The 24215-nt window shown below is 39.7% G+C and overlaps 3 protein-coding genes across 4 annotated transcripts; 2 read left to right on the top strand and 1 right to left on the bottom strand.

The window, feature by feature from the left end:
- Positions 1 to 815: 815 nt before the first annotated feature.
- Positions 816 to 4077, bottom strand: LOC115730339 (putative polyol transporter 1). The gene is made up of 6 exons (XM_030660981.1): positions 3982 to 4077; positions 3662 to 3812; positions 3229 to 3575; positions 2072 to 3111; positions 940 to 1178; positions 816 to 841 (listed from the first exon to the last, which is right to left on the bottom strand). Exons 1-6 carry the CDS (start codon positions 4075 to 4077, stop codon positions 816 to 818), a joined length of 1899 nt encoding a protein of 632 aa, XP_030516841.1.
- Positions 4078 to 18045: 13968 nt separating this feature from the next.
- On the top strand, positions 18046 to 19373 carry LOC115731731 (protein ALP1-like). 2 transcript variants are annotated; one of them, XM_048278973.1, is made up of 3 exons: positions 18046 to 18163; positions 18248 to 18473; positions 19153 to 19373. In XM_048278973.1, exons 1-3 carry the CDS (start codon positions 18095 to 18097, stop codon positions 19371 to 19373), a joined length of 516 nt encoding a protein of 171 aa, XP_048134930.1. In that variant the 5' UTR covers positions 18046 to 18094. The 2 variants fall into 2 exon arrangements, with proteins under 2 accessions (XP_048134930.1, XP_030518264.2); XM_030662404.2 differs by lacking the exon at positions 19153 to 19373 and adding an exon at positions 18550 to 19013.
- Positions 19369 to 20575, top strand: LOC125315063. The gene is made up of 2 exons (XM_048278974.1): positions 19369 to 19492; positions 19915 to 20575. The coding sequence occupies exons 1-2, from the start codon at positions 19451 to 19453 to the stop codon at positions 20458 to 20460; spliced, it is 588 nt and encodes a 195-aa protein (XP_048134931.1). The 5' UTR covers positions 19369 to 19450; the 3' UTR covers positions 20461 to 20575.
- The last annotated feature ends 3640 nt before the right edge of the window (positions 20576 to 24215 follow it).

Here is a 24215-nt window from a genome sequence, read left to right as displayed (position 1 = left end):
AAACAAAATGATATGCAATGCATGAGATGCAATATTAATTCTAAATAATGTCTATGCGATGCTAACCTATAATGACAAGTAAAATTAATATGAACTATCCTAACAAGTTATGCAATTTAGATTATATGAACCTAAACATGCAATCACCAAATAACATGGAGTTGATGACATGGTGTAGACGAGACATGATAATGATGACGTGGCAACAATGGGAACATGGCAATGACATGATGACATGACAACGACACAACTTATTCTAAATGACATATATATGCTATTTTGTGTGATATTGTTTCTCAAGTTAAATGGATGAAGCTGTCTAAAATTAAGGTTACCTAATTCAAATAAAGAAACAAGTTAAATTTTCTAAAAAAATAAAATAGAAAATTTCCTAATTGACTACCTGACATCTGGATATGCAATATTAATCTAAGAAACTAATTTATCTTAACATGCCACGCAATTGTCGTGCACTTTTGTAAGGAAATTTACTAAAAAGATAGCATGGGATATTACCGGACAAGGCAATTAAATGTTACATTCAAGCCAAAATAACCAAACCACAAAATCGTATCATGCCACTCAATCCAAAATAGGACGCAAATGCAATTCATAACCCGATCTTAATGCCTAAGGATCGGAGCACGATTTTATGCAAGGCTCGAAACGGTAAATTTCCTAACTTGGATAAGCCTAACAATTTCAAACGAAATCATGTTAGAATCAGAATAATCATAATTTTGTCCTAGGCTCGCTTGATGAGCTGTTGCGTCCAGTTCTAAGGGATGCTAATTGCGTAGCAACGGCCACAAAATCTAGATGCTACTGGAGCCGCTTAAACCTGCAAGAAAAAGTAAACCAAAAAACACAGTAACTGGTGCTGGTCACAGCGGCAAAGCTGATATGGGCGGTGGGAACTCAGTAAGGGGCATCAGCTACGGAAACAAGAAGTCAAGAATCCACCGGAGGGTCTGTTGAGGGCATATTCTACAGATCCCACCACCCTAGGATGCTTGCTGGGTATTGACTGGTCGTTGGCCAGCGACTGAGGAACTACCAGAGCGTTGTTGAAAATTCGTGGAAGGCCCCGCCTAGGAACGGAGGCTCGCTGGAACGTCTTGCTAGCGTTGAGAGGTGCGGCGGGAAGGAACAACAGATATGGCTGGAAAGGTTCAATCCTGTTTGATCCCAAACTGATAGGTCATCTCAACCGAGAAATCAGGGAGGCACTACCGACAAAAGACTTGTTCAAAGCAGGGGAAGAGCACACCAGTAGAAAAATACGAGATGAGCTTGTCAAGCACCGCGAGCGAAATCAAAGCTCATAAAGACACGTGGAAAGGCGACTAGATTACAAGTGCCAGCGATTCAAGTGCTGAACAACAACAAATTTGTGGGAGAGAGATGAGAGATCTTCGCCACCGTTACAGCAGGTCCTAGCAATGAAGCTGGATCGAGAGAGAGAGAGAGAGAGAGAGTTTGTTGCTTCTTCTCTAACAAATCCCAAACTAATTGGTTCAGCGCAACCAAGAAATCGAGAGCACACCAGGAAAGATGTGAGATGAATTCGTGAAACACCGCGAGCGAAATCAAAGCTCATAAAGACACGTGGAATGCGGGAGGCTGAGGACGGAACCGTTTGTCGCCACGTGCCTTGGCGTTGGCCTCACGCAGGAAGGTTGTAGTTGTATCGAATTCCTTAACTTTTTCGTTTGTTTGTTTTTTTTTTTTTTCCTCTTTCTTATGTTTTTCCGATACTAATTATTTGCCATATATTCAGTCAAATGGAGCCCGATGAGTAATTCAAATCTCAATTAAACATTCGGTTGAGTGAGGATAAGAAAAAGAGATACAAATGATCTGTCTCCTCCTAACTCTGTATCACCTCACCATCACTCATCCATTATTCACGCACATAATCTTATTTCAACCGGAAATTGCCTAACAAATACATATAGAATTCCCCTAATTGCCATGACCTCCATTGCGTCCTCCGCGGCCTCGACCGCGTCGCCCACGGCCTCGACCGCGTCGCCCCATTGTTTGCATCGGCGTGTGCCTCACCATGGACCTTTCCCTGTCTATTTCTCTCGCCACGTAATCCCACCCGATGATTTGGCCAAAAAAGTGGCGCATTTCTTCTAGTGTGCGTCCTTTCGTCTCCGGGATTATCAGGAAGAAAACCGCCCATGCTATGCACGCGATTACTGCGATCAAGTTGACGGCTACGCTGAGGCTTGACTTGTTGTAGAACCACGAGAATACAAATGCCACCATTGCACTTGCCACTTGGTTAGCGGCATACGAGAATGCGCATCCCCGCGCCCGCAACCGTACTGGAAATACCTCGGCCGTGAAAACTGGGGTGACTGGTGCGAGTCCAACTGAGAATGAGGCCACACAGGCGAATAACGACTTTATACATGTGCTCGCCCACCAGTCCTTGTCGCCACGGAGAATGTCCTTGTAGTCACTTTGGTCAAGCTCCGTGAGGCTCATTCCAAGGGTTAACAGCGAGACTATGATCCCCGCAATGCTCCACAATAGCAAAGGGCGTCGCCCTAACCTGTCAAGGAGGCATGAGGCGACAAGCGTGAATATCATTTTCACAAGCTCAATTTCAACCGTTAGGAGGAACTTATCGTCGGAGAATGTGACTCCAGCTTTCTCGAAGATCTGTGGGCTATACAACAGTAGGGTGTCAACTCCGCAAGCTTGCTGGAAAAACTGCATGCCCACGGCACAGATGAGGATATGTCTGACGGAGGGGGACTGGCGGAGGAGATTCCAAAACCTCCCATTCTCGTTGCTCACATTGGCATTGTTTTGGTTGTGGTCTCCAGTGACGCCAGCAGCCTCCTGGATTTTAGTGAGCTGTAGTTTGGCTTCCTCATCAGATTTGGAAGTCCGGAGGAGGACGAGGTGCGCATCGAATAGGCGCCCTTGCATCACGAGCCACTGGGGTGACTCGGGCATGGCAAGGACGGCGATGGCAACGAAGAATAAGGTGATTATTCCCCCGGACACCATAAGAGGCCACCCTCTGAATTTGCTCCTGAAGATAAAGTAATTGCCAATACAACCGAGAAAGTTGCCAGCGTTGATGAATACCTATACCACAAAACATATACAAAATACACATGTATAAAGACAAAATTTTGGTAAAAAGATTCTACAAAATTAGCCCCAAAAAAAAAAAAACAGAGAGAAAAGAAAATGATTAATTACTTGAGGGAGCGAGCTGAGGAAGCCGCGAGAGCGGGCAGCAGACAGCTCAGCCACATATACGGGAGCTAGAGTTAGGGTATAACCTACCCCGACATGTGCAAATGTCCTACCCAACATGACCAAAAAACTACTAGAAGCTAGGGCCATGAGCGAGGGCGCGAAGACAAATAAGGCACCTACGAAGATAATAGTGTATCTACGGCCTATATAATCAGAGAGTAGACCCGTTAGAATCGATCCAACCAGTGCAACGATGTGGAGCACAAACGTGACGAGCTCAACGTGCTCATCCGTTGTCCCTTGGTCCTTTTTGACCGCCGACATAATTTCGCTCAGCAAACCAACTTCTGCCCAAATTCCAAAAAAAGAACAAAGCACACATTAAAGATTTGATTAGAGAGAGAGAGAGAGAGAGAGAGAGAGAGAGTCTGACCCAATCCCAGTAGAGCTGAGGTAATGCAGGCCAGCAGGGCGCATCTTGCAACAAAACCGATCGACCAGCGATTCCTGGGAGGACTGGAGTTCGCTGAAGAAGGGCCGGAGTTTGGGTCCGACTCCGGTTGGTTAACATTGAACTCAGTAACCTGCAACGCAAGTCGAAAGTTAATTGTAAAAAACAAAAAAAACAAAAAAAAAAAAAGGTCAATAGTCAATCCGCAACGAATTTCGATCGAAAAAAAGGAAAACGAATATAATTAATATCTAAATATGTAAGGTAAACAATTGAACATAACTTCAAAGTGAAAATAACACCTGTTCGGTGTCCGGGAGTATCTCCCGTTCACTCTCCCGGTTACTCTCAGCCAGTAGGCGACTTGAGGCCCTTTCACGACGTTCATGGGTTGCCATTGAACTCACAAAAAATGGTATCGAGAGGGAGAGAGCTATGAAGCGAGACAGGAGAGGCAGATATGATATCGAGAGGTGAGACAGGAGAGGCAGATATGATATCGAGAGGTGAGACAGGAGAGGCAGATGCGATAATTTATTTAGGCGTCGCGGAGAGAGAGAGGGGGGGGCGGGTGTGGAGAGATTCTGAAGATACTTGCAATCGCCAGTATGAAGGCCAGTGAGAGAGAACGGAGCGATTCTAAACGCGAGAGTCTCGAGGGGAGGGGAAAAGAATGGAAATAACTTTTGAATATCCAAGTTAATGTGCAGCCAAATCACAATGTGGATGAGGGTGAGGGATTTACGGGCTTAAACAACAATACTTTTAAGGCGGGTCTAAGATATTACTTGCATTTCTATGCTTACAAAAGCTTATATTGATGAGGGGCGTTGCTGATGACAGTGCAACAGATTTCCCAAATTCTCGGTTGTAGATTCACAGCATTCGTAAAAGATTTTGTTAAGTGGGGAAGAGAGAGAGAGAGAGAGAGAGAGAGAGAGAGAGAGAGAGAGAGAGAGAGAGATTGGAGTAGCAACGGCTGAAGAGAGAGAGTTTGGAGTTAGCTTCTCTCGGATGCAAATCAAAGGTGAAGAGAAGCTTCTTTTGGATGCAAAGATCCGGATGCTCCACCAGATGACGTCATCATTGCTCGCATTATATTTCCTTTTTTTAAATATATATATATATATATATATATATTTTTTTTTTTTATTATATCGAATTCCACGTTTATTCCCCTTACACTACCCATGGCCATGGAGTGGGTAACATAATTTTATAGAAACGGGGGCATAATGCACGTATATGCACTTGTATGGCCAATAACATCAATTTCAAACCTGAATTTACCTGAATTTGAACTTTGAACCTCGACTTAACTGAAGAAAATATAATTCTCAACATGCGTTCTATTCGAATTCGATATTTTTGGAGGAAATCGAGCACAAGCCTTTTATCCTATTTGTGGATTTATGGCATGTAAGTGCAAATTTTTGGAGTCAAAGTTGTTTCTTTCTATATTATATATCGACCAATCCAATCTCAACTTATTCATCATAAGTACACATTTCCCCCAGCGCGTAGTGGCCACTCAAAAACGATGCTTCCTTGGCCGTGCGCGCCAAAGACCATGACCAATCTATATGCAATTTCATGAAAAAAAAAATAAAAAAAAGGCTGTCCAAAACACACGCTTGAAAATCGAGAAAAGAATTCTTTGCAAAAAATAAATCGAGAAAAGAATACAAAGATGCATGATGGCAAGAAGAGCTCTCTAACCTTAGAGGTTGTTCACATAGTCTAGGAAACAATCGTATCAGTCACCTATGGAAACACTCACATTAGACACATGAAAACCTAGAATTAAGATCACATCAACAAATCATCAATTAATTCTGTCCAATTTTACCGTTAGAAACTTTCGGAGCCTCTCTTAATAGACGGTGACTGGCCAACGGTTAAGGAATTCCTAGGTGGAAAGAAGTTCTTTTATCTGGAGCATAAGTTTTTACCTAATTCTTTATGCTTATCTCCAAGCAAATTTCATTTTGGAAATAATGATTGTTTTCTTTTTCTCATGGCTTTGACAATCCACAATTGATCTTAGTAGACACGTTCTTCTCAAGGACTTGCCCCCAATTCATACGCATGTCGCAACCAAATCATGTAATCACGCAATGCTACTAAGAGTGCAAAATCGCTTTTCCCAACAGCATCATCCTGAGCAAGAAAAAAGGACATTTTTCACATCTCAGACTCACAATCAATTTATGTAATTTGATTTCTCTCCACCAGCCAAATTCTAGATTTTTAAATAGCAGATTTGGAATTATGTGACATCATTACATACAATTCTGATTTTAAAAATTCAATTGAATAAGATCACGATGAGGTTCGAGCTCCGCAAGGGCGAGATCAATTCGTTGGTTATGGTGAGGCTCGACCTCTTGTGGCCGGTCGTCGGCCATCGCAGAGGCCCGACCACCGATAGAGGAAGAAGGACAAAGAAAAAAGAAACATAAAAAAAAGGATAAAATAAAGTAAATAAAAAATCAAAATGAACAATTTTGGAAATTCCTTTCACCGCTTTAGATTTATGGGTTCACTCTTTCATTTTATGTATGAAAACTTTCGTTGACTGAAAAGCATTTACGATTGATCAATTATTTTCAGCCAACCAATTGAGTGAAAGTCTGAAAATTTAATTTCATTCACCACTTATGCATGCATCACTCATCTACGCCTAGGTGGGCACGCTTGACTAATGGGAACTCCATAATATTGAATGCATAAAGAAGATTTATTCCAACCATCATTACGAAGCTCGTTGCTTTGATGATGAGACTCCCAAAGGTTTTGACTTGGTAAAGAAGAAAGACATGTAAATTAACAAAGTGCCGGACGCACAATGTCGATTCTGCCGCGAACTCGTGTTGAAGTGACCAAGATGGATGGATTCTAGAAGTTTGCGGTCCAAATTGTGGAAGGAACAAAAGTTGGAGGACGACATTCGATAGCGGCACAAGTTGGGGGACTAATTCAAATGAACAGAAAACAAAAAGGGGAAATTAAACTCGACTACACGGTAAAACTTTGTGGATCGTGTACTACAATTTCTCAATGGGGTCGCCTCGATTTTCTGTGATAGAAGGCTTCATAGGCTGGACTAAATGGGCCGTTTCGGCTCATTTGGAGGAGACTAGTAAGGTTAATATAAGTAAAAAAAGTGATTAAATTCCAATTTGGAGCAAGTATTTCACGTGATGTCACATGACATTAGGTGTGCCGATCTAGTTGATAGCAAGCGATTCCTAAATAAGTGTCAAGTAGGATGACAAGCATGTCATTTAGACAAGATGATTGGCCGGTCGCACCACGTTAATTGCCCTCGTGATCGACACGTGTAATACTTTTTTTATCATTGAATGACAAGATCCTAGGATATTAAATTTTTTATTTAGTTCCTTTTAAAGTAAGTAAAAATATTTTTCCTTAAAATACTTTCAGCCAAATCTTTCTCTCTCTCTCTCCCTCCCTCCCTCCGCCCCCCCCCAACCAAACCCAAACCCAAACCCAAAAAAAAAAATTCTTGACTTACATGCCGGACAAATTTCCTTTCAGGGTCTCATTTGAGGTTTCGTAAGGACATCAATTTAAAGAGGACGGCGGATAAGCCGAGAAAATGCTGGGAGATAGCATAGGTCAACATACCACGAGGTGTGATCTTCCTTGAGTTGTACTTCAAATAAATGTTTTTACTGCCATTTTCCATTGATTCAGCACAATAGCTAAAAGTTCTCTTCCTTCCCACAAAATTTGAAGCCATCGGGTTTCCCATCCCGTGTCACTCTCAAATTCTATTTCGTATCAACATAGAGGTGGATTGACAAAAATGACCTTTTCTTATTTTCCTACCCGCGCTTTCATTCATTATGATATTTTTCTTTACGAGTTTTAATTGGTGATGAAATCCTTATCTACAAGTTCCAAAAAAAAAAAATCACAACGTATTCCAAATCCACATTAATTTTGAATGACATCTCAAAAAACATTCTTTCTATCCCCATGCAAGTGAGAAAATCAAAATATTCGAAATTTCAACTATTCGTATTGACGTAACTTGATATAGTAAGGCACCCTAATGCTCTTGGCATTAGTTAGAGATTGCATATTTTCATGGTGAAAGCACTTGTTGGAAAAGATAAAAAAAATTTCCTCTCTCTATTTCCTTTTCCATTGTCTTCCTCTTTTTATTCTCTTAAAAAAAAAATAAAAATGAATGAACAAAAGCAAGCTACGAGAGTGTGCTACTGGTGACCATGGAGCATGCCCAGAGTACGCGGTTATGAAAGAAAGGCCCGGAGCATGTGCCTCGCTTCACCAGGACCATTTTCGTGAACAGCCACTCTTTCGAGACTCCGAACCCCTGCACATCCTCTGAAGGAGGTCACAACGACACCGCCAGGCTGGCCCTCGACCACCTACCCCCGCCACCGACTCCTGCATGTTCGGCTTCTTTCAATGCCCTATCCCCTGGAGCCGCGCCTCTTCCTTCCGGTGAAGGTAGGGATGGCGCTTTATTTATATATTAATTATTTCAATATCTTGCAAAAAGGCACATAGTACATAATATATTAATTACAATTAAAAGTAGTGTAGTTCGTATTTCTAAATTCATCATTTAATTATTATTTTTTAGTCGACAGTAGTGCGAGCCATATATTTATTATTACATCAAATAGATTTTCAAATTCCGCAATGCCCTTCATCAGGAGTGTGAAGAAGACGAAAGAGGAGAGAGAATGGAGGGGTGCGTGTTAAGAGAAGCTTCTCTTATGAATGTCGAATGGCATGTGCCAGTGAGGTTTTCAAAACATTTATTTCGACGGATGATCGTGACCATCGAGTGGGTAACGTAATTATTTAGAGACAGGCACATGATAACTGCAACTTCAAGCACATGATACAGATGGGCAAATCTTCCTTTCCTGCTATGCCCACGGGCCACCGGGAAATCTCAATAATTGATGCATCGAAAAAGAAACTGACGTAATCCATCTATCAATGGTGGCTTCGTCTCTGTGGATCACACAGAAATCTCGCAATGATTTAGGGCCCGCATGAAAAACGCTTCAAAAATTTCATTTCTATGCTAGAAGCTCATTTGGCAGAGAAATGCGTTTGATAAAAATCTGATCGAAGTAGAAATCCGTTTGATAAAAAAATTGACTTCTAGTAGATTTTTCACTTCTGATAAGATTTTTCACTTTTAATAGGATTTTTGGCCAATTTTGAAAAGTAAAAAATTTTAACTTCTTAGCTCCAGAATCACTTCTTGGACCACACCCACCTCGGCCGATCAACATTCATGCGACCGCCGGCCGCCAACCACGGCCGCTGCGACCGACGGCCACCGCCCACCCATCGTTGCCGGCCGCCGACCACCTCCGCCGCCTACCACGGCCGCCAACCACCATCGCCCCCTACCGCAGCCGCCAGCCGCCGTTGCCAACCATCCCTCCTCACCGCCGCTCACCGCCATCGCCGCCCGACCACCGTCACCAACCACCGCCTCCACCCATCGCCACCAACTATCACTATTGCCGCCGCCGCCACTACCACCCCCCCCCCCACCACCTCCGCCTACCGCCACCACCTACCACCGTTACTGCTTCTTGCTGCCGCCATGCCCCCCCCCCGGCTCCCACTGTCACCGCCGCTTGCCACCGTCACCGCTTGCCACTACCGCCGCCAGCCCGCCCCCTCACCTTGCCCCACCGCGGCCACCGCCGCCACCGACCATCGCACAAAAGAGCAATGTAGCTTCTCTTCACCTTAGCAATTTTGGTTTGGCAAATTAAAAGGAGTTAATAAGAGGACTTGATTCCCTTCACACACAAAAGTGGTTTTGCCAATATATAGTGGTTAGGTTGCAGCACTCTTTTTACTTATACTGATGTGTTAATCCAATTTCATATAGAGTGGCGGGATCTATGCCACATGACCGACGACATTACTTAAAGAGGACGGACAGGATGAATTGGCCCATTATCTTGTGGCACTCCACCATACAAGCCAACTCTCGAAGGCACCAAGTGCTCGACGCATGGTTCTGTGATAGGATTTGAATGACAATCTTGGCATGCCCAATCATGCGAGTAAAGCGACTGCTCAATGTCCTCTCCCGAGATGAGTTCTTCATCGTCCATGAACACGCCGAGCCCCATATGGCGGAAGCTTTGATAGAGATGAATAACAAACGCTAGAGTGAGCATTCGACCCTCCAAAGCTCAAGTACATGTCGTATTCACATTGTATTCTGCGGTTGTGAGATGTCCATCCCTCCATCTACTTCAAAATGAAATTGGTTTTTTTGTGTGTGGTCTTCGTCTCTCTTCGTTCCTCTATATCAATGATCAATTTCCCAGTTCAATCCCGTGGGGTTGCGACATTTCTTCCGTAGATCAAGTCCACTAGACAATATCAATCACAACCTCAATTTTGGGAGATTTATGCGGATCTCACAGGTAAGAATCGTATTTAAAGGTTATGACAGATGTAACCTAACCAATTTCAATAAACCAAGTTGTCTCATTACCTGACCCAAGAATAAATGTAAAATGAAAAGCTCACTTATCACAAGTATTAAATGTTTCATTATAACATCTGTTAAATGTTTCAATTAGTTCAATTAAGTCTTAAAGCTTATTAAAAAGTGCAATCAAGATCTTTCCGATTGTACTCAAAATTCCCTCCAAATTCTCTTACTCTTATGCTTCCAAACATAGCGAAAGGATATGATATTGAAAATGTTTGAAGCTTGTTAAGGCTAACTTTCTTCTCTATCTGAAAATAGGATCTAGAATCACCTGAGGCCAAATTCAAGGTCAAAGTTATGTTTCTTCTTCTGTGCAAAGCAGATATCATGAGAAGGGCATTTACTTCTGTCAAATGAGCGAAACGACGGTCTATATGGATTATGCCAACAGGGCAATCTTTTTGACAAGCACATGTCTCTCTCTCTCTCTCTCTCCCCACCGTACCTCTTGAGTACCACTTCAGTGATATACCATTAAGGATAAGATAAATCATCTTAATTTTCATGGGGGGAGATTTTATGTCTGCTGGTGATGCTATTCGTTTGCATACTACTTCTTTTCATATTGCTTAGAACTTACTGTAGAAAGACTGACTTTCACAATCAGACCTGGATGTGTATTGATTAGGGTGAGGGGTCCCCGATCCGGTCTGGTTCCCCTCAAAAGTCGGGAATCGAATCGGTGATGCCGATTCCCAATTTCTGGAATGTGGAACTGGACCACCGGCCTGGTCCGATTCCCGAGCGGTCCAATGGAATTAAGCAAATATTATCTAGGACATTATTTTCGAATAAATGACTCTAAAACAGTAGATTCTTTAAAAAAAAAAAAACATGATATGATATAATTAAAACCACAATCTAGTACCATGTAGCATTCAACATTGTTGATTGGAGTTATGGCAGCAGAAATTGCAAATTAAACATGTGGTTCAAATTTCAACTGTATGAGACCCTATAAATGCAAAAAAAAAAAAATTAAAATTAACCAGTTTAGTCTAGGCGGTCCGGTTCGATCCCGCACCTCTGGAACTGGGAACCGGATCGCCACCCTCCGGAACCAGAAATCGGACCATCGATCTATTCTTATTTGGGCGCTTCCCGATCCGATCGGTCCAACTTGCTCATTCCTAGTATTGAGCCGTAGCATCATATTAATCGGGTTCACATATACCAAAAAGAAAATTAAGCTTGCCTCGTTGAGCCACTATTACATCAAACATTCATATAATTTCAGCGAAAAAATTCCATTAGTTATTAAAAAAATCAGTTTGCGGATGTTGAAATTGAAAAGGGAGCGAGAGCGTGTTTTCCTTATTTTTCGCATGGATGTTACTCCGTTCGCCTAACTACTTCATCTGAATTCGATTTCTCAATCTGTTTTGCTATAATATCACATTTTCGTCTCAATAACACCCCCCCCGCCCAAATATATATATATATATATATATATATATATATATATATATATATATATATTCCTAGAAGTGTCCGAGTCGTTGATGCTTTGATAGGTACCGTCAACGACGAATTTCGATTAAATACTTGAGGGATGAGCTTATATGAATAATAACATTCTTATCATTGCCTCAAAATTAACTTTGATATTTGGTACCATTAATTAAGTACACGATGTGTAGAAAAACCTTTCGATGAATAGCGTTATATTAAACAGCAAATCTTACTTTGCGTATTTAAGCTTGCACTCTAAAAGTTGATCGCTCCCTTTAAAAAGAAGCACAAATTGAAGGCGACCAAATGAAAATTTTCCATAGGCATCTTCGAAAATGTTCTTTTGTTTAGGTTCTCGGGAAAAATGATTGGTGTAGAAATACTTCTAAAAATGATCGCTAATCTTCCTTAAATTTTTTTATATATATGAAAGGTTTTCACAAGCAACAATAATTTTCGTCCAAACATTTTCGTGAACAACGAATATATTTTTTATTCATTCATTTTATGGACGATACAAGTGATAATTCTTAGAAAAATATTTTTTTAATTATTTATTTTTCGCGAAACTTATGGAATCACAATCAGATTTTTTTTTCCTATCTCGTCGAGAATGTGATTGACATACAGGCGACTTCTTCTCCTTCACAAGTGGCGTGTTTGTTTATTCAATTTTTTGTTATGCAGGTCTCGAATTAACTACAAAAAAGGGCCTTCTTTGTGCTTAGTTAAGCGTTAAAGTTAGACAGAGTAAGCATTTAAACGATATTAAATCATAATGCAGAATACAACCACGGTTACCTACTCTATAATACACAGAAAATCAACAAAAAAGTCTTAAAAATATTACAATTACGCCAATTCAATCCTAAATTCCTTTTTTTTTTCCAATTCAATCATAAATTTTTTGCATATATATCACTTCAATCCTTTCGACCAAATTTAGCCGGTGAGCATTGACATGAGAGCTGACACATACAATTTTAAATAATATTTTATTTTTATTTTTTATTTCCTTTTTACTTTTTTTTTGTTTAATTTCTTCTCTCCCTTCTTCTTCCTCCAACCAATTCGACTGGCAAAGGCGAGGGTTAAACAAGGTTAACCTTGAACAGCCATGACAAGGAACAACCTCACCAACGATGGCCAGGCTCGACCTCATCGCGCCAGCCTATGGTCCTTGCTATTGTGCACCTTCTCATCCGAAGCCCTTGCGACCACCATAGCTGTTGAATCTCGTCTTTTAAAGGGAGTTCGAGTGCACTACCTCTTTTCTTCGTACGATCACGTCGTCACTTTTCTTGTGCTCTTCTGTCGCCCATGGTTGGGCAAGGTGCGATCTCATCTAGTGATGGTGGGGCTCGCCCCCATCGATGACTGGTAGGGCTGACTGTGCCAGCCCTCGCCTCTGGCCAATCCTGTCCGACGAACGAATGGAGAACAACTGGAGGAAGAAAGGAGGGGGGGGAGAGAAAGGAAAAAAAAAAACAAAAGAAAAAGAAATTAAAAAAATAATTCAAAAAAATATCTAATATAATTCAAAATTGCTATGTCAGTATTGGCTGGAAAAATTTGGCCAAAAGGACTGAATTAATAAAAAAAATTGAAAATTCAATTTATACAATTATAATAAATTTAAATATTTTTTAATAAATTTCCCCCGTGATATAAGCATAAGAAGCAATCCGAATCCCATAGGCTTTCCTCTTTTTTCTTCTTCTTTTTTCTTTTGGTTTGCGATTTTTGTAATGGAGACAAGTTAAGAAAAATCAAACACGTGTGAGCACCGTACCTGTCCATTTGTGATGATATTAACCCAAAATGTTAAATCTATTTACCGATAGGACATGTTACTGTTGCAAAAACAAACACTACAACCAGGATTTTATAAAATGAGATAGTAAATCCATTATTTTTTTTATTATAACCCGAAAAAGGCCGCGAATGCACCCATGTCTACATCTCCCAAGCGCCACGTAGCTACTACGCACACAATTAATTTGGTTTTATATGAAGTATAGAGCAATATATTCACTTCTCTCCTTTTGCCACGTCCCCATTGTTATTTCTTTCTCAAAATTAACATTTTTCTGTAATAACGTAAATGCATGTTATTTAAAAAGAAATAGTAGAGAAAAAAATTTCCACAATCACTTGACAACAAGCTCGCATGTCAACATTTCTGCTTCAGAAATCAACTTTTAGGGAGAAATTGTTTTTCTACTTTCACTCAAAAACAGAAGTTGATTTTTCTACTTTTGCTCTAAAAATTGATTTCTGATATGAGAAATTCGTTTGATAACTATTAAAAGTTGCTATTTTTGTATTATTATTAACACAAAATCTTCTATGAAAAGTTATTATTGACGGCTAAAAAATTCTATTCATTTTTTAACTTTTTAAATTTCTTTAAAAATAATTTTTATTATTAAAAATATTATTTGCTTTTAAAAAAAATTTACTCCGGTAGTCGAAGACATCGATTCAACAATGTGCATCGGTGGTTGGCGGCGGTCAAAGGTTGGTGGCCACAGGCGGGATAGAGGTTGACAACTGGTCGTGATTGGCAATGGGAGACGAGCGCTACCACCCGGATGGTGGCGAGCATGAACTCCCGCTTCAGAAGCTGAATTTCTAAATGGATTTTTGCTCCCGGAGCACTTTTGAAACAGAAAATCCACTACTGTAATAACGTAAATGCATGTTATATATCTCACCCGAACCAAGCCGACACTGTTGCCATTTGCTCTCTTTCTCTCTCCCCAAATGATGATATATCTTTGGTTAGATTGGCACTTGGATTCTCACTGCTTGACAAAGATGTACAGCTTTTTAATCATTATTTACATTTTATGCGATACGCTCAAGATCCCACACTCCACGTGATAGTGGAAAAAATTATCCAAAAATCTTAAATTTTTTGCAATTTTACTAATTCAATGTTAAACCTTTTAATTTTTGGAGTCATAAACATTTTCATGTTTTCCCGGATAAGTCTATCTAGTCAATTTTAGACGGAATTGCTGACATGGACACCGGTCGTTCTACGTAGTACAACCAAAGCTAACGTGAATAATTTTTAATGATATTTTAATTTTTTTCAATTTTTTATTTATTTTTCATTTATTTTACTTTTCTTTTCTTTTTTCTTATCTTCTTTTTCTTTTTTGGTTTTGGCTCAAAGGGCTGCAGAGCTGCAGGCCATGGGCTAGGGGCCATGAAGCCACCGCCATTAGCTGAAGGCCCTCGCCCCTACTAGATCCGGCAAGGGCTTGCAAGCGAGAGCGGACAAGGGCCATGACGCCCTCATTGTGGCTCACGAGGGCCTAGGTGAGAGTTCGTGAACCCCTTGCTGAAGCACATGCCATGTTTATGTCCTTCACTTCTATGTTCATTTCTTCTCTTTTGATTTTCAAACTAAGGAAACATCTTTGACTTGAAATGAGGTCAACACGGTCGGTAATATGTACCGAGCTTCGTATTAGTTAGGTCCAGTTAATAAATTTCTTTAGGAATGGATTAATCCCATATATATTGGCTCAGAAGTGTGGATTAGCTCTGGTGTTTTGGCTAATACAGTTTAATTTACTCAGTCCGACGAAAGAACTTTGCAATTTTCCATATTTAAGAGATCCTATACGTGCACATCACCTTTCTTTCGAAAAATTTACCAAAAGAGCCTTAATCTATTGTAGTTATGCCAATTCAACATTAAACTTTTTATTGTGCAAATTCATTTCTAAACTTTTTAAATTTTTGCTAATTCAATCTTATTTGTTTGAAAAAAGAGAGAAAATGGCGGGCTCTCCGGTGGAGATGTTGTTGCCCATCGCCGACGACCCTTGCCAAGCTTGGGCAAGGTATTGTTGACAACACTCGCCAAGCCCGAGCAAGCACCATTGTTGCCCAAATCTCGTGCCCTCACCTAGGGCCGGCGAGGCCCCTTCTAGGGCAGATGATGGTCACTAACCCTAGAGGACAGCCGTCATCACCCAGATTTAGGCACCCTCGCCTAGGCCCGGGAGGGTCATCGGCCCTCGCTTGTGGCTGGCAAGGACCAGCGGCCTTTACTAGCCCGTTTGGAGACGGGCGGAGGGGGCCCATTGACCGGTTTACTATTCTCTATTGAGAAATCAAATTCAAATCGAGTGACTGATTTTTGTTATTATAACTAATTAAATTTTTTTTCTCTAAAATTAAACTAATAGTTGATGTAATGGTGGCTCTATGAGGCACACTTAATTTGCTTTTCGGTAAATGTGAACCGGTTTAACTTGATTCTACAGCACAATGCATGTCAACATCTGATTATGAAAGTCAGTCTTTTTATTTAAGAGATTCTATACGTAGACATCACCTTTCTTTCGGTAATTGTGAACCGGGTTGCTGGCCGTTGCATGGGGCTGGCGAGGACTACCGACCTCCGCTAGCCCCTTTGCAGATGGATGGACGCGGCCGATTAGCGAGTTTTCCATTCTCTATTTAGGCTCCGTTTGTTTCACGGAAAATGTTTTTCTGGAAAACATTTTCCCTAATTTCCGGTGTTTGGGGGGCAAAAAATGAGTGGTCAACGGAAAATATTTTCTGGTCAACAGAAAAAACCTTCTAAAAGTAAGGAAAACAATTTCCATCCGTAAAAATGGGGAAATCATTTTCCAAACTTTCATTCACCCTCTCATCCTCACATTGCCCTATCGTATACCCACACCCCCTCTCGTGCGGTCTTTCCATTTTTAGCTTCAGATTTGTGCCGTCCTCAATTCCTCTACCGAATCGAGCAACCTAAGGGAGCATCCCATCGTCCACGGTTCGAAGCTCACCGCGAGCCCTAACCATCGTCTCGCTTTGCTCGATCGAAGTTCCGAAGAAGCCTCGGTTCGCTCTCGCTCTGCTCTATTTTGGTAAGCTTAGGTCCGGGGTTGTGATTGAAGTTTGTGTGAAAGTCAATTCTGATTAAGCATCAACTAGTAACCTAAACATACTCGGATTTGACTATGAAATTCCGGATCCGAATGGGTCCTTGGACATTGCATCTATATCCTCCGTTTGACCCGGTCACCATGTGTTTGTTGATTTTCTTGAGTGAAGTCAGTCCACGAATTTGAGAAATGTTCTTTCATATTAGTGCCTGTGGGAGTCTCATGCGTCTAAACCGAGACATGTCCGCTTTATTGTCCGGTAAAATCTTCAAATTGAGTTAGTATGATGCTTGTCCGAGACCTCCATTGGTAAGTTGCCCATTTTCCAGGTATATGTATATCAGCCTCTATTTTAGTCCGTTCCGTTAAGTCTCTCCGTGGTACGGGGGTTACATGTTGATGTTGATCGATTCGCTTTAATATAGTTGGATTGTTAATGATGTCTGTCATTCACTCGAATGAGTGATTTGTGTTACGAGATATGTTACATGCAAAGATGATGAAGCCGATTCATCTTGGAAACACAGTGTTTTTGAGTATGAGAGTTGAACAAAGAAAGAAAAAGGAAAGAGGAGGGAAATTGTTCAAAAGCAAAAGCGAGCTGATTCATAAGGATTGCTATCCTCGGTTCGCTCTAACCATCCAATATGTTTTTGCCTTTTTACCCTCGTTCCTCTCTCAACCGAACAAGTTCTCGTCTTCCTTTTAGTTTAGTTCTGCAAGTTCTTTGGGTTTTGTAGTGGAATTCGGATTGATTGAATCATGGGTTACGCTTGGTTTTGATTCTTGAGTTTTGTAGGTGCGTGTACAGTGTGATCGAAGATTGAATTGGGGCAATAGATCAAGAACCTGTCATCCAAGTATATAGGAATTGTGAGAAGAGTGAAAGAGAGATCACCTGGGTTAAAAGGAAAGCAAAGATAGAAAGAGAACGAGCGAGCGTGAGAGAGGGAGAGGGAGAGAGATGATACCGATATCAAATATGCTCAAAAGGAGAGAGAGAGTAAATGACGAAAATACTTTCATTGTTTATGTAAACGGTGCTACTTTTGTTTGGTTGATTGATATTGTCCTTCTAGTATTCACTTGCATTTTGGGTTTTATGACCAGTGTGCTTCAATATAGATGGATATGATCAAAATCCAAGCGGTGGTAGCGGAGTGCGGCTGCAGCGATTATGGCGTTATTACACTAGTTACGGATGATAATAATCATTCCGATAACCACATACCAAGAGAGCCTCAAGTGAATCGAGATTACGAGAGAGAGTTGTATATGAATCGTGTATTATACGGTGGCGATACCCATTGCATAAATCAAATACGAATGGCGCCGAATGCTTTTTTAGAGCTTTGCAAGGCACTCAATGCAAGTAATTTGCTGCGTTCTACAGCAAATGTTTCTATTAGGGAGCAAGTTTTGGTATTTTTCCATAGGTCAACAGAAACAGTGCATAGGTACTTCAAAATTGTCTTGCAAGCGATTTTGAAATTATACAAACATGTGATGAAAGAACCGAGCAATTCCACTCCTCCCGAGATAAGTAATAGTCGAAGATTTTATCCATATTTTAAGGTATGAAATTTGGAAAATAAATCTTTATACATTGCTTGAGAAGTTTCATTAATATTTGATTAATAACTATACCGATTATGTTAGGATTGTATCGGAGCAATAGATGGAACTCATGTACGTGCATCGGTTCCTCTTGAAATTCAAGGAAGATTTCGTGGTCGGAAGGATGGAACAACGCAAAATGTATTAGCTGCTGTTACATTTGATTTGAGATTTTCTTATGTATTAGCTGGTTGGGAGGGCACTGCACATGATTCACGTGTTTTAGCTGATGCACTTTCTAAACCGGATGGATTGAACATTCCTAGAGGTAAGAAAATGTAACTTATACGTCATCTTTGAATTGAGCTTAGTATCTTAGTGATCAGCTTATTTATGACTTGTAGGAAAATATTATCTTGCTGATGCTGGTTATGGAATCCAAAATGGCATTATCTCTCCCTATCGCGGTGTTAGATACCATTTGAAGGAGTTCGGTGATCGCGCACCTGAAAATGAGAAGGAACTATTCAATCTGCGCCATTCATCTCTAAGAACTACCGTCGAAAGAGCGTTTGGAGTCTTAAAGAAGCGTTTTCGAGTTTTGGATTCTGAACCTTTTTGGTCATTTGGAACACAGGTCGATGTTGTCTTAGCATGTTGTATCATGCACAATTTTATTATGGGATTTGATCCCAACGACTCTATCATGGAAGAGATGAATAGGCAAGTGGAATCTCAAAGAGAAAATGCAAGAGTCCAACTTTCTCAAAGAGAGGAAAAAGAGGAAAATAGGATATGGACAGCAAAAAGGGATAGGATTGCGCATGCAATGTGGATTAATTATCAAAATATGAGAAGAAGCCAATAGTTTTCCTTTTGCTTCTTTTGAATGCTTCCTTTAGAACATGTGGTTTCCATTTCTTTAATGTTGATTATCTTTAACTATTTGCTACTTTTTATTTTTCATCAGATTTTTTCTTATTCTGCTGTTTAAAGTTGTTACGTAGTTATCATGAAGGGTAAAGGTAAGGCTAATGATGAGAAGGTCAAGCAATTTAGGTGGTCTAAGCCTATGGAACGTGTTCTACTTGAAATTCTTGCCGATGAAGCTAGTAAAGGAAACAAGCCTTCGAGCATTTTCAAACCATCTTCAATTGCTCGAGTTGTTGATACAATAAATGAGAGATTCGGGGTGGTTGTGAACCCGACCACGTCGAGAACCATTTGAAGACTGTCAAAAGCAATTGGAAGACGATTCAAAGTGTACGTGGCAAGAGTGGATTCAATTGGGATGACAAGTTGAAGATGGTCATAGCTGGGAAAAATGAATTTGATCAATATGTGACGGTAATTTTTTTCATCACTTTTCATGGAAAAAACTGTTCTTGCGATTGAATTAGGAAGCAACTTTGCATTTGCATTTGTTTATCTTTTGTGTGATTATGGAGATTTTGATAAATGTTTTACTAGGTGGATGGGTGTTTAGATAGAGAGAGAGGATCAATGAATGATAGTTCTACAAGAAAAATGTTTGTGCGGACCAAATGGAAACCGAGTACGAGACACGTGAATGTCCTTTGGCTGATGTGAGTTGAGAGAGAGGCTTGTTTTCAGAGTCTCTTGAATGGTGGTTGCTCTTGAATATAACAAAGCACCTTCCAAGCTTTTCCTCTTTATATTCCTGCGATGTGTATGAACTTGTTTTTGTATTTGCTGTTTAGAAAATATTTCATTTTGTTTGACTTTCTATGGATTATCTTTATTGACAGGTTCATCCTACTCATGAAAAATATCTAAACAAGATGATTGATATGTATGAGGAGATGGCACTAGTGGTTGGGAGAGATATGGCCACCGGAAGCTTTGCTAAGCAGTTCAAAGATATTGATGTAACAGAAGTTGACTCCTCTCCTGTTGATTTAGGCGATGATTTCGATGAGTTGATGAAGGGGTCAAAAACATCTTCATCTACCGTGCCTTCGGAAAAGAGATCTCACAAAAGACGAAGATGTTCCGACATGGATGATAAGTATGCTACACTCTCAACACAAATTGGAGAGATGGCATCGGCAATGAAGTCATTAAATCAAACCGCTGCCCAATACCATAAAATCTCCAATGAGGTGATGAAAGCTGAATACTCTAAACTCTACAATGAGGTGATGAAAGTGGATGGACATGATGAACTTACCCTTGGATCGGTATTTGACTATCTAGTAGATAATGAAAAAATTGCAAATGCATTCATGGTGAAAAATGCGAATCTTCAGAAAGCGTGGATTGACAAATTTGTAAGCAATGGAGGACACAAGTAGCGATATGTTTTATTTAGTTTTGTTGCCAAAAGACACACTTGTTCTTTCTTTTTATTTTGTTGTTATCAGTACTTTGAGGATTAAACTAGTACATGTTGTTGGTATGGAAGGCCTTGTCCTTCAAGAATTAAATGATGTTTGCCGATGAATAGTTGGAAGAGTTGCAGTGGATTTGTGCTAGTTGGAAGAGGAAAGCCATAGCTAGTGTTGCTTACGGGATTGCATGCTCTGTTGTTGTTTATCACATCCGATATAAGAGGAATAGAAAACTTATGTAGTATTCTTCATTCGGCAAACCTCTGCACTTCTCGTGCTCTGTTCTTTCAATGGTGGTCTCATGATTTCATGACCTTTCTTTTTGTTTGGTTGGTTAATCCATTGTTTTCTTCTGAAATTCGAAAGCGAGTGTTGTCCATGGTGGCATCTTCTTCTGTCCTTGGCCATTTTTCCATTGCTCTGTAGCTAATGTGATGAACTCTTGTGGATTTATGGTATTTTTTTTTGTCCGAGGATTTATGGTATCAAACGCCAGATTTAGCTTGGATTTTGGAGTTATTTTTTGGGAATCTTTTGGAAAAGAATTTTTGCTTCTTGGTCATTTCGCGTTTCCGAATCTTCGTCAAGGGGAGTGGATTTGATGATGAATTTTACGTTGTAATTTTATCAAGATTTTTTTATTAAAAAATTCTAGATTTTTCAGACGTTGTTGATTGGGCTGTTTATTTTGAAGAAAAAAATGAATTTTCTTTATCAAGTGGCGAAAAAATAATGTATGTCTATTTTGAAGGGAAAAAAAAAGACGAATTTTCCTTACCAAACGGAGGAAAATATTTTCTGGAACTTTTTCAAGTTTTAGCCAAACACCGGAAAAGGAAGTCATTTTCCTGGAAAATGACTTCCCGGAAAACATTTTCCAAAAATGTTATATTTTCCGCAAAACAAACGGAGCATTACTCATCACTTCATTTCAACGAGAACAATAAAAAAGACCGACTTTCCTAATCAGACGTTGAGCCGCCACTACATCAACCATTAATTTAATTTTAGAGAAAAATATCCAATTAGTTATAACAACAAAAATCAGTCACTTGATTTGAATTTGATTTCTCAGTCAGTTTTGCACGAGTTGTTAACGGTTTGATAGGTACCTTCCACGAAGAATTGCGGATTCAACACTTTAATATTATGTACCACTCATTAAGCACACAATGTACAGCCAAAACGCTCCATAAATCGCGTTGTATTAAATAGGAAATTTTACTTTGCACATTTTTGGACAGAAGAGTAAGAGCGTACTCCAAAAGTTGAATCGCTCCCTTAAACAGAAGCACAAATTCAAGGCGACTAAATGAAAACTTTCCAAAGGCATTGGCGAAAATAGTTTTAAAACTATTCCTACATATGAACACCTATATTGCTTGAAATACTTAGTATATAGACAATATTTTCATTAACGATAATAATGTATGAGTATATATTTTTGTGAACGACAAAATTTTTTTAATCTTTCATTTTAATAAGCGATACAAGTGATTATTCTTAAAAAAATATTTTTATTTATTTATTTTTTGGGAAACAAACAGAGCCTTAATTGATTTTTTTTTTCTATCTCGTCAAGGATGAGATTTACATACAAGCGGCTTCTTCTCCTTTATATGTGGCGTGTTTGTTTATTCAATTTTGTGCTTAATTAAGCATTAAATTAAAACACTTAGCATTTGAATTATATTAAATCATCATCGCCCTCATCAATGGCCGATGGGGGTAGGTTCGTGGGCCTTCGCCTTTGGCTGATTGCCATCCATTTGTGATGATATAAACACTATTGCAAAAGCAAAAGAAAATAATATCATAAATCCATTATTATTTGATTATAACAGAAAAGGCCGCGAAATGCATCCAGGGTCTGCATCTCCCATTCCCCAATAATTCCCTTATCACAAAAAAGAAAAATAAGAAAGAGAACCCATGCATGCCGCAAATGTTTGTCGGGATGCTGGGCTAGGGTGTCGTTGGCAAATCCGTAGTGCTAATCACATGTCGATCGCATGTCAAAGAGTGCCGAAGTATCTGATATGAAACGACATGCGTCCAACATGACATGTAGGCTTCCGGAGAGAGACAGTGCTTCCTAGGTTGTTCCTCGTGAAATACAAATTTCTCAAGTTGTTATCACGATTTAATTAAAAAAATTCGAGAGTTCATTTCTTCTTTGATAGTACGCACAGTGCCACGTAATCATTATGCACACAATTAATCATTCACTTCTCTCTTTTTATCCACGTTCCAATTGTTATTTCTTTATGCACATTTACATTTTTTTTAATAACGGAAATTGACAATGATGTACTGCTTTTAGAGCATTGTTTCATATGATCTCAATTATGTGATGGTGATGTGGTGAATGTATCATTTCAAGCCAAGATTTCTATCATTATTTACATTTTATGTGACAGATCCGAGATTCCACAATCCACATGGTAGTGAAAAAAATTATCAAAAAAGTCATATACTTATTTCATTTTTGTTAATTCTGTCTCAAACCTTTTTAATTTTTTCAATTAAGATCTAAACTTTTTCACGTTTTGCCAATTGAATTTATCTGGTAAATTTTGGCCGAATGTTGCTAATGTGGAAGTTAACCATTATACGTGGCACGATCGGTGCTAATATTGACAATTTTAATGATATTTTAATACATTTTTCAAATAATTAGTTTTGGTCCTTTTTTTTTTATAGTTTTGGCTCAAAAGCCCACAGAGCCGCGGGCCACGGGCCACCGGCCAGGGGCCGTAGTACTCGCCTACCATAGTGAGGGTAGGCAAGGTCACAGCGCCCTCACCATGGCGGATCTGACAGATCCGAGATTCCACAATCCACATGGTAGTGAAAAAATGTATCAAAAAAATCATATACTTATTTCATTTTTGTTAATTCAGTCCTAAATCTTTTTAATTTTTTCAATTAAGATCTAAACTTTTTCACGTTTTGCCAATTGAATTTATCTCGTAAATTTTGGCCGAATGTTGCTAATGTGGAAGTTAACCATTATACGTGGCACGATCGGTGCTAATATTGACAATTTTAATGATATTTTAATATATTTTTCAAATAATTAGTTTTGGTCCTTTTTTTTTTTTTTTTAAGTTTTGGCTCAAAAGGCCGTGGAGCCACGGGGCACAGGCCACTAGCTAGGGGCCGTAGCACTCGCCTACCATAGTGAGGCCAGGCAAGGGTCACAGCGCCCTCACTAGGGCTTGCGAGGGCTTGGGTGAGGGCTAACAATGCCCTTGCGAGGCACGTGCAATTTTTCTGTTCTTCACTTCCAAATTTAATTCTTCTTTCTTTAATTTTCAAACTAAGGAAACATCTTTACCTTGAAAATGAGGTCAACACAATCAACGTAAGATCTTGTGAGCCCTCACATGATCCAATGGATACTATGTAGTGAGCTTCATAGTAGTTAGGTCTAGCTAATGACTTTTTTTAGGAATGGATTAGTCACATATATACTGGCTTTGAAGGGTGGATTAGCCCTGGATCCATCTCGTTTTGGCTAGTATAGTTCAATTTCCTCGTCCGATGAAAGAATTTTGCAATTTTGCGTATTTCAGAGATCTTGCGCGTAGACATTACCTTTCTTTCGGAAAAATTACCGAAAAAAGTTCTAAATCTATTGCGGTTCTCTCAATTCAGTCTAAAAATTTTTGGGAAAAGTACAATGGAAGTGCCATAACTTATATACGGCGTTCACT

Source organism: Rhodamnia argentea, chromosome 5 (assembly GCF_020921035.1).
Source record: "Rhodamnia argentea isolate NSW1041297 chromosome 5, ASM2092103v1, whole genome shotgun sequence".
In the NCBI taxonomy this organism is placed as follows: domain Eukaryota; kingdom Viridiplantae; phylum Streptophyta; class Magnoliopsida; order Myrtales; family Myrtaceae; genus Rhodamnia; species Rhodamnia argentea.
Note: the sequence above shows the minus strand (reverse complement) of the source record. Positions and strands in the feature narration are given on the sequence as shown.